General features: G+C 50.7%; 1 protein-coding gene across 1 annotated transcript; it reads left to right on the plus strand.

The window, feature by feature from the left end:
- The first annotated feature begins 2,546 nt into the window (after window positions 1-2,546).
- Window positions 2,547-9,852, plus strand: DYNLL2 (dynein light chain LC8-type 2). Its single transcript, XM_055399354.2, has 3 exons — window positions 2,547-2,814; window positions 5,585-5,723; window positions 7,805-9,852. The coding sequence occupies exons 2-3, from the start codon at window positions 5,592-5,594 to the stop codon at window positions 7,940-7,942; spliced, it is 270 nt and encodes an 89-aa protein (XP_055255329.1). The 5' UTR covers window positions 2,547-2,814; window positions 5,585-5,591; the 3' UTR covers window positions 7,943-9,852.
- Window positions 9,853-10,138: the final 286 nt, after the last annotated feature.

A 10,138-nucleotide genomic window follows, 5' to 3' on the forward strand; every position in this document is an offset into this window, starting at 1 on the left:
GGCAACAGAAAACTGGGCAATCATGAACCTGTCAGTTCAGTTCAGTTCAGTTCAGTCGCTCAGTCATGTCCGACTCTTTGTGACCCCATGAACCACAGCATGCCAGGCCTCCCTGTCCGTCACCAACTCCCGGACTTCACTCAAGTAGTATCAAATAGAAATGTCCACCAAGTTAAGCAGAAACATTAATTATAATAGTTACTATGTATAGTAATTATCCTAAACAGTAAGCACTTTACATAAATAGTAGTAATGGCAAGCTACTCCAGTACTCTTGCCTAGAAAATCCCATGGACAGAGGAGCCTGGTGGGCTACAGTCCATGGGGTCGCTACTAGTCGGACAAGACTGAGCGACTTCACTTTCACTTTAAACTTTCCCACATTGGAGAAGGAAATGGCAACCCACTCCAGTGTTCTTGCCTGGAGAATCCCAGGGATGGCGGAGCCTGGTGGGCTGCCGTCTATGGAGTCGCACGGAGTCGGACACGACTGAAGTGACTTAGCAGCAGCAGCAGCAGCATAGCCCGTTTCCAAAACTCTGTCCTGTGGAATAGTTCCTGGAGATGTTAATAAAAAATGTCTGGATAAAGAAGGTCTTTGGAGTCAGATAAGCTTAGGAAATGCTGGTATAATTGAAATAGCGCACCCAATGCCTAGTTTATAGTTTTATCTTTTCTCTGTCAGGATAGTGGAAAAGCTAAAAGTGTAGGCACTGGGAACAGACAGCCTGGGGTTAAATACTGCCAATGACCAGCTAGGTAATTTGGGGCAAGTTACTGAACTTATCTGAGGTAGTTTCCTCCTGACTATATATGCCCCACCCCCCATTCATTCACACTGAGGCTGACATCAGAATACCCTTGGTGTGAGGGGCTACCACAGGTGTTGCCTGTTTCTTTGAAATCTGATTGAGGTTGAGAAATGATAGAGTAGGTTGCAAAAGTGGGAGTGAAAGGGGATGATTTTCCACGTTCCCCCTGACTCATAATGAACACTAAATTATGATGCTCCAAAGAGCAAGGGAGGGCCAGAAAAAGTCCAACTTCCTGACCATGGTTTGGGGCAATGAAGGGAAATTAATAGGAATGAATGGAAGCTTCTTAATCACTGTGTGGCCCAAATGCTTGGCTCCCAATAAAGATGCTCTGTTTTCCCTGATAGCTCAGTGGTAAAGAATCCGCCTGACAATGTAGTAGACTCGGTTCAATCCTTGGAATGGGAAGATCCCCTGGAGAAGGAAATGGCAACTCACTGCCATATTCTTGCCTGGGAAATCCCACGGACAGAGTAGCCTGACTGGCTACAGTCCATGGGGTCACAAGAGTCAGAAACCACTTACCGCCTAAATAACAACAACAAAAGACCCTCACCAACCCTTTAAGTAGACACTTCCTTTGTGAAGCAGGTGGACGGGGGTGGGGGGGTGGGGGTGGTGGGGGTTGGGGGGGGTGGGAAGCAGCTGTTTCTTGCTCTCCTTTGGCGGTGGGCGGGGTGGCCTGGAGGGCACGCACTTTCCCAGAGTGCACAGGTATTTTACACACCCTCCCACAAACACCAGGGGGACTGCTGCCTACACGCATTACTTTCAGCCTAGAGGCCAGGTCCGGACCTGAACCCTGGTGGTATGGCAAGGGCTTCCCCCTTCTCTGTTCCTTGTTTATAAGATGAGGACTATGGATGGGGTGAATTTTAAGAGTCCTGGCAGTCCTGACATACTTTGGTTTGTAGCTCTAGGAGGTTCTATTCACTCTTCCTCCGGTCCCGTCTAACCAGACGGTTAGGGCGGACTGACCAAAAATGGCTTACTTTCATCTCTTTTCCATGGGCCTGAGTATCGAAGACAAACCCCCCCTCTCAAAATTGTGCGTAGGGTCTGCCTCCGTTGCTTTCGCAGCTAAACAGCAGCTGGGAGCTTAGGTCACGAAGCCTTAAGACTTGGGAACAAAGGCGGAGCAGGAGGGAAGGGGCCTTCCCAGAAAGTGCGGGGAGGGGAGCCCTGGGGCTGTTTCTGGCTTTACCTCCCGTAGTGCTGGCTGTCCTCTCCTTCCCACAGTTTTGGGGGGAGGGAAGGAGTCCTGTTTTCCTTAAAGCTGATGACTTCACCTCCTTCCCTTCCTCTTTCAAAGGTTAGGATCTCTACCCCTTTCCCATCTGCTCCTAGCGTTTGAAATCTCCTTCCCACTCTTTCCTTTAATTCTTCTTCGGATTGGGGTCTTGACGCCCCTCCCTCTTTTTCCCTCACTTTGAACCTTGCCTCTTTATTCCTTTTTAGGCCTGGCCTCTCCAGCCCTGGGTAGAGGGGTCTGCATACTTCTTTTTTCCCTTCTGAAGGCCACGTCTCCCTCCCCCAACTCTTTCCCGCTCCCCTTCCCCACCCCCTCCCTCCGCCCCGAGGCATTGTGGGAGGAAACAAGATGTGGGGCGAGAGCGGCGCGGGGAGAAGCCCGCAGTGCGGGGCCGGGCGGGCCCAGCCAATGGGGAGCGCGGACGGCGGCGCGCGCGGCGGGGGGGCGGGGGCGGGGCGCTATTTCAGTGGGGACCGCACGTCGGCCGAGCAGCGGCAGAGCGGAGCGGAGCTGCGAGGCGCCAGCGCGGAGCAGGCGGGTCGGCGGGCGCGAGGCGGAGCGCGGGCGGCCGGGAAAGCTCTAGGGCGGACGGCGGCGGCGCGAGCGCTCGGCCCGGGCCTGCGGGAGCCGGAGACCGCGGCGGCGGCGGCTGCTGCCGGAGGAGCCGAAGGGACACCGCCCTGCCCGCGCTCTGCCTCAGGCCATCGCTGCTCCCCCGGGGCCCCGCGAGAACTCGCCTCTGTGAAGGTGAGCGGTGGATGGGGGCGCCCCGGGGCGGTGGCCCGACGCGCTAGGTTCGGCCGCGAGGCCCGGAGCAGGTCCGGCTTCGGCGTGACGCTCCCGGCGCCTCTCCGGCCCAGGGTTGCGCCGCCCTGTACCCTCGCGACCTCGGGGCACGGCCGGGGCCCCCGGCTGCCGGTGTGCGACCTCCAGCCCCCCGGGATCTTTCTGCGCGCACGGAGGCCCTGGTGTCGGGGCCGAGGGAGAACGGCGGAGCGGGCTCGGGCGTGACGCGGCTCCTCCCGCCGCCACCCTCTGGGGCGTCCTTCCTGCAGCGAGGACGCCCCGTCACTCCGGCGCTGCTCCAGGCCGGGCGGGGGAGGGCGGCCAGCCGGCCGGGTGGAGGTTGCAGGGAGGATGCTTTCTCATCGCCGGTGCCGGCCTTCGGGACTGCAGCCCTCTGGAGGATGGGGTAGTGGAGGGAGACGGCCCCTTGGGGTTCCGAAGGGAGGAAATACAAGCGTTGTGCGTGTTGGGGGCTGGGGAGGGCGGGTCGTGTCGTTCGAAAGCTTGGCCTTTTTGTCGCAAGGCCGGGAATAGAGGAGGGGGAGCTGTTCTGGAGTGCCCTCTTTGCTTTTCAGAGGAGCCCCTGGCTCGTGACTGAGGCAGCTGGCCTGGGGCCCTCTGGTCATCCTTCAGTCCGGAGGCCCAGGTCCCTAGCTTTTTTTTTTCTCCCAGGGGGCGGGGCTACGTTGGCCCCTCCCTTCCCTTGTTCTCCCTGGCACCTTGGACAGGGGAGGCTGGGGCTAGGCCTCTCCTCTCTGACGCCTGGGGGGACAGGGGTGAAGAATCGTGGCATTGTAGTCACAAGACCAACATTATGTAACTTCAGGCTCTCCTGGAGGGTAAGGTAGCTTTTAATCACTGTGACAAAGTTGCTCCTTTGGACTTTTGAGGATGAGGTAGTGGAGCAGGTCAGCTTGCTGGGAAAAGGGATGCCGATTTCATACTTTACCCGGGCCGCACTCCCACCCTTGGATTTGTAAACAGTGCCCCCTTCTGAGTGGTAACCTGGGATAGGCCACCAGGTGACACTAGTTTTCGTCACACTTAGTGAGCCTTAGAATATTCTCTGTGTTGCTGTTGTACCTGTGCTCAAACCCATTGAAGGTGCCCCATTTATTTCAAACATTGTTTTTTTAAAAAAGATGCTGACTTGCTTTAGGTCATAATAGCTAGTCCTTGAACTGGGTTCTCTTGACCTCTTCTTCAGCCCCAGGTGGTACTCACAGACTCCTCCTGAGGCTCTTGACTTTCTCTCAGGAGTGTGGGAGCAGAGGGCGCTGGGGCACTAACCCATTACTCTGCCACTTCTTGCTGAAGTGAAACCAGCCCTGCTTAATTTGCCAGTGTGAGACAGAGGTGCCCTGGATGCACTAAAGGACTGCCTGGTTAGCAGCTGGCATGCGTGCATCCTTTGCATCTGGTGCAGGCTGAAGTAGTCATGAATTCTGCTTCCCTTTCCGCCCATCCAACCCACAGGTTAGTGTGGACTCAGATCAAGGTGGGCTGGAATGATACCTGGGATCTCTCCTTGAGCAGACAGGTTCCTGTGTAGCTTTGTATCATTGTATCAGACAGGGCTGAAACAGCAGCATCTTTTGCCCACTGATCTAATCACAGAGTGGTGCTTTGGGGAATAGTACCTGGGAGCGGGGATATAGATTTTTGCTGCAGGGACTGTGGTCAAGGACAGAAGACAGGATTTTGAAGCTCATCTCTGTTCCTGCAAAGCACCTCACATGCCATAGACTGCTAGGCAGGCCCTTGCCAGCCCACTTGGAATTCCTGTTATCCTAAGGAGGGACCATGCAAGGTCTGCCCTGGAACTTCGATTGCTATAGGGTGAATGCAGTGGCTTAGATGACAGGGTTATGAAGCAGTGCAGTTAAAATAATAATTCTTTACCTTTTGTTGTCTCTGTCACCGTTGCACGTTGGTAGCCTAGGACTTAGCATTCTTATGTGAAGGGCCAGATAATAAACATTTTAGACATTACAAGCCATATCATCTCTTGCAGCTGCTCAACTCTGCCATTGTAGGGTGTTTCTCTAAAACTATTTAAAAAAGCAGGTGGTGGGCTGAATCTGGTTAATGGGACAGACCACTGTGTAGACTGCCCTTGTTTGCAGTGTTCTCATATAGCTTCATTTTAATTCTTACAACTCCTAATAGAGAGCTATCCTCATTGCTAAAATGGAAGTAATCAAATGCAGAAAGGCTGAGTGACTTGTTCAAGGACCAGACCTAATTCATCTTCCTACTGTGATGCCAGTGATATAATAATGGTCATTAAATCAAGGACTTATTATGTTCAGGTGTTATACCACCTGGTTTGCCCTCAGGTTAACTCAAGTCCCCATTTTAAGATGATAAACAGAGCACAAAGGTTAAGTAACTTGCCCAAGGATACAGCTGGTAGCTGGTATATTGTAGTATTTTGGCTGATGATGCTGTTCAGAAGACTAGAAGTAGATAAATGTAGAGTTGGAAAGCCTCATTTTACGTACAAAAACTGACGACTTATGTCTTTTTAACTATTTACCTTGTGTTTCCCAAACTTGGCAACCTCATCTCTGCTAAAATCTTAGGATCTCCCTCTTATCATGCTTCATGTCTGTATTTTCTGTTGCCCTTACCTTTTGTGCTGCTTTCTCCCGCTGAGGCCCACACCCAGCTGTTCCGTTCATTGCCCGGAGCATGGGGTTGCAGCCTCACCTCTCTGCTTCTTCTGCAGTGTCACCATGTCTGACCGGAAGGCAGTGATCAAGAATGCAGACATGTCTGAGGACATGCAGCAAGATGCCGTTGACTGTGCCACACAGGCTATGGAGAAGTACAACATAGAGAAGGACATTGCTGCCTATATCAAGAAGGTGTGCTGGGAGAACGTGGCTGGTGGTCGGGGTAGGGATGGATAGCTCCCCTATGCCCCAAGGAGGGCTGGAGCTGGGGACATAGGCAAGGAGGTGGAGTCCGTGCAGACGGAACCCTGGGAACTTGCAAAGCAGGTAAATTGGGGAATGAATCTTATTTACTAAAGCATTCAGCTTAAGAGTTCTTAACAGGAACTGTGCTGGGGTGTGTGTGTGTGTGTTTACAGATAATTATGTGATTGCAGAACAAACAACAGGGCGTGAAACTTCAGGATTAAATAAAACTGTCCCAGTTCAGAACTATTCAAAATGAAGATCAGGGATGTTTGAATGGATAAGATCATAAATTTTTGGGGAGCTGCATTATTTAAAGTGGGATAGCCCTATAGTAATTCTCATTATGTAGGAGATTTCCTTTTCTTCTCTTTAAAAGGACCCCTGCTGGTCCACTAGTTAGGACTCAGCGCAGTCATTGCTGTGGCCTGGGTTCAATTCCTGGTCAAGGAACTAAGATATCCCACAAGTTGACTTGTGCGCCCCTGCCCTGCATAAAAAAATGGACTCATGTACTAATTACCATCTCCCTACCTTCTTAAGGAAAGGGTGTGCTTGAATATATATATATATATGTTTTAATAGATGACCATTATTGGGGCAGGAGATACATATATATATATATTTTAATAGATAAGCATTATTGGGGCAGTAGATTTAATCCCTGAAAAATTTCTGAATGAAAGGGTGAATAGATAGAGTTAACATATGTGTAGTGAGGAAGCAGCTGAGCTAGAGGTGAGAGGTGGTATTCAGGGTCCCTAATTTCTAGTCAGGGTCCGTGTGCATTAGTGGCATAGTCCCAGTCTGATATTCTCAGCTCTGGTATCTCAAGGATACCTAAGAGCCATGGCATTATGGTCCATACAGGTGGTATAGTGTCCTTGGGTTTTACGGAGCTCTTTGCTGTCTGTGTGTGTTACGAGAAGTGGAAACTGGAGTCCTGAGACACTTGTTCTGTGTGTGTAGCCAAGGGATGCAGAGCCAGCAAGGCTGCTAGGGGTACTAGTTCCTTGTTGAGTGATGCCGTTTCTGTTCTTTTCAGGGAGAAAGTGTAGAATCAGGGACTCAGGAGAATCCTTAGATTATATCCAGTCCTGCTTTCTTGTTTTGCTTATGGGGAAGCTACTATGGGTCTCCTGTGTTACAGTCTTCAGTCAGGAATAAAGCTCTGTGTGGTGATCCATGCCCTTGCCACTGTTTGCTAATGCCTTTTGGAGTCATGTGGTATGGGGCTGTGAGAAAACTAAACAGGTTGTTGGTTGAGCTCCTGGCAGACAGGGTTGGCAGCATTGCTGAGCCTATGGTTGAGGACTGCTCTTCTTTCACGGTCATGGTAGGATGCATCTAGAACTGAGCCATCTGTTTTCTGCTGGGTTCATAGGGTGGCAGGGCCTTGTCTGATTAGGTCCTGAGGATTTCCTCGCTGGCTTTCGATGTTGAACTTAGATCCCTGAGAGAAGTGAGGGAATTGCCTCGATCTCATGACCGAGGCCCTTGTTCTGTGCTTATCGCCCACATAGTGCCTGGCACACTGGAATGCCTTTAAAGTTGGCGTGGACAGAATTGCTTCCTGTTTGGTGCCCATTTTGCTCTAACGTCTTGGTTTTTGGCACTTGGAAATGCTAGTTTAGTAGTGTGAAATGTGGTGAGTGGCAAGTCAGAGAGACTTGCTTCTCTCCTTTACTCAATGCTGTGTGACATCACTGGAGTGATTCTTAATTCTGTTGGTTTTTCTGATTCCCTTGCTGAAGAATCACGGGGTGGGCTTTTGAGTAGGGTAGCTAGAGAGACAAGAGATATTAGGGGTGTAAAGTTCTAGAGAGAAATAATGGAGCCTTTGTTGTATTATTAACGAAGGAGTGTCCTAGTCAACCTTAGAACCTGAGCTGCTGAAGTTCAGAGAACTGAGGCCATAGACTGGGGGTGGGGTGGGGGTGACAGCTAAACCAATCAGACTCTTATTCTGATTTCTCATCCTCCAGCTGTCCTAATCGCCTTTCTTCTCCTTTTTATTTTTCTTTTAGGAATTTGACAAGAAATATAACCCTACCTGGCACTGTATCGTGGGCCGAAATTTTGGCAGCTACGTTACACATGAGACAAAGCACTTCATCTATTTTTACTTGGGTCAAGTTGCAATCCTCCTCTTCAAGTCAGGCTAGGTGGCCACAGTGAAGGTGTCAGTGGCGGCGGCAGCAATGGCAAGCAGGCAGCGTTGCTGGGACTGTTTTGCACTGGGGCCAGCATCAGGATGTCTTCTCCAATGGCTGTGCTACTGCATGGACTGTATACTCGATTTCATGTGTATGTCGCAGTAAACAAAACCAAACTTCTTTCTGTTTAGTTGCCTGGGGAAGAAGGCTGCTTTATGTTTATTTTTCAGGACTTAAATTTTTTTTTTTTTTTTCGGTTGTATTGCACTAGGAAATCTCTCCCACTCCTCCCTTTTCTCTTTCTCTCCCTATACAAATAAAAAGCCCTCAACAAAGCCTGTAAGACTAGGAGGGCTGGGGAAAAGAAATAGGTTTCTGGAGGTGGAACTAAAACTGCAGCTGCCTCTTCCTGGTGGTGGATGCTGCTTTAGGAGGGCCAGGAAGGCTGCAGGAGGGACAGTGTTAGGATTGACAAGGAGAGAGGGGTAGGATGGAGGGTGGGGAATTGATCTAGTACCAGGGAGAATATTCCACTGAACTGTGATTCCACGGCTTGGGGCAGGGGGTGGAGCTGGATTCTTTAAGGGGCCCTGAGACGTGTTTGTCTGTGGTGTGTGGGAGTGGGGAGCAGACTTGTCTTGCTGTCTTTGTCAGAAGATTTTCTAAGTAAGGGCTGTGTCTTTGTGGATTACCTTTTATTCTTCCTGCCAGAGCTCACGCTTGGAGAATGTTGAGGGTAGGATTAACTCAATATTTGTTTTTGTTTGTTTTGGTTTCATTCTTCCCTCCTTCTGTCTGCTCCCTGCTTAGCCCTTGGTTTTCTCATTCCTCTGGAGTTCTCTTAGAGCAGCCCCTGTTAGTTGGCTGGCAAGGGAATTTCTGATGACTAGTTCTTAGTTAGGTCTTAGCAGTCAAACCAAATCAATGTGTCCCTCGATTTTCCTCTGTGTATATGTGTGTGAATGTGTGTGTGTATCTTGGTTTGGGGTAAAGGGGAGGGAGGGGCAGGACTGTGGAATCTCTCCGGTATATGGGTAGATAAGTGGACCTATGTTACCTCTGGGGCATCTGTTTTGGGGGTGAGTATGGGTATCACCCCCCTCAGCCATCTGGCCTAGACACTGCTTGCCATATGGCCGTCTGCTCCCAGGAGGGCTTTAGGAGGATAGCCCAGGATGAGGTGGCCATGCTGCCATCCATTCTGGAGCCTAGTCTCAGTGGTGGGGGAAAGTGACTTTGTGAATGGTGCAGCCTCTTGTGGGGGGCAGGTGGAAGTGATAAAGGGCTGTTGAGGGGCTTTGGGGGAACTTCAGAGGAGGTCAGTCTTGCAGTGGTGAAGCCAGAAATTTGGGGATGGAGCAGGGTCACTAGTGGTAGGAGATTCCAAGGGGAGTGCTGGGGAAATCTTAACTGTGGATCGAAAGGGATGGGGTGGGGGATGGGGTGGGGGGGAAGTCATTGCTGATTGAGCTATTGATTCTTATAAATTGCATTGAAAACTCTCATGTGTAGGGTTGATGCTGTGGGGGGTGTGGGATCCAGCTCATTCTCTTTTTCTTCCAAGTCCATCCTTGGGGTTGGCGGGGAGGCAGGAGAATGCCCCCTTCCCAAGCCTTTAGTGTGTACTGAGCTTTCTTTTGATGCTGACAGGGGAGGGTGGGGACTGGATGGTGAGAGAGTTCCCCATATCAGACCGTTTGGTGGACACAAAGCTGAGTGCTTGATTTTAGGTTTTATTTTTTTATGAATGTCCAGATCTGTTTCCCCCTGCCCTCCCAGACTTGTGTGGCCAGTTGGAAATGTCTAGTTTGTGTTCATCTCCCTCATTTCTGGAGCAGGGGCTGAGACCCCGCTGCATCTCCTGTGCTCTGCATCCACGCCTCTTTTGGACATTAAAGGTCGATTGATGCACTTCTGAACTGTTTGGGTTTCTTTGGGGGTAAAGGGGGGTGGCTTGGTTGGTGGCAGTGGTGCCACACATGGGTGGGGTGGGTATATCGTGTGGAGTAGAATGGGGCTAAAGAGATCCTGATTGGTCTGAATCTGGTCTTAGTTGGCGGGCCAAGGCTTGGGGCCCGTAAGTGAAGGAAAATAACCAGCAGCACTCACCCATGAGATTTCTTGGGTCATAGTGGAGATGGTTTGGTGAGCCACATATTGATTCTTCTGTATGATAGATGTTGAGACCGGAAGACCGTGTCTCTT

Source organism: Moschus berezovskii, chromosome 20 (genome assembly GCF_049115385.1).
Source record: "Moschus berezovskii isolate FMDL1 chromosome 20, NW_MosBer_1.0, whole genome shotgun sequence".
NCBI classification, from domain to species: domain Eukaryota; kingdom Metazoa; phylum Chordata; class Mammalia; order Artiodactyla; family Moschidae; genus Moschus; species Moschus berezovskii.

Bases quoted from the DNA above. Each gene is read 5' to 3' on its own strand.
- DYNLL2 (XM_055399354.2), top strand. From the start codon at position 5,592: ATGTCTGACCGGAAGGCAGTGATCAAGAATGCAGACATGTCTGAGGAC. The intron at 5,724-7,804 runs GTGTGCTGGGAG...TTTTTCTTTTAG, and splicing joins TTGCTGCCTATATCAAGAAG to GAATTTGACAAGAAATATAA.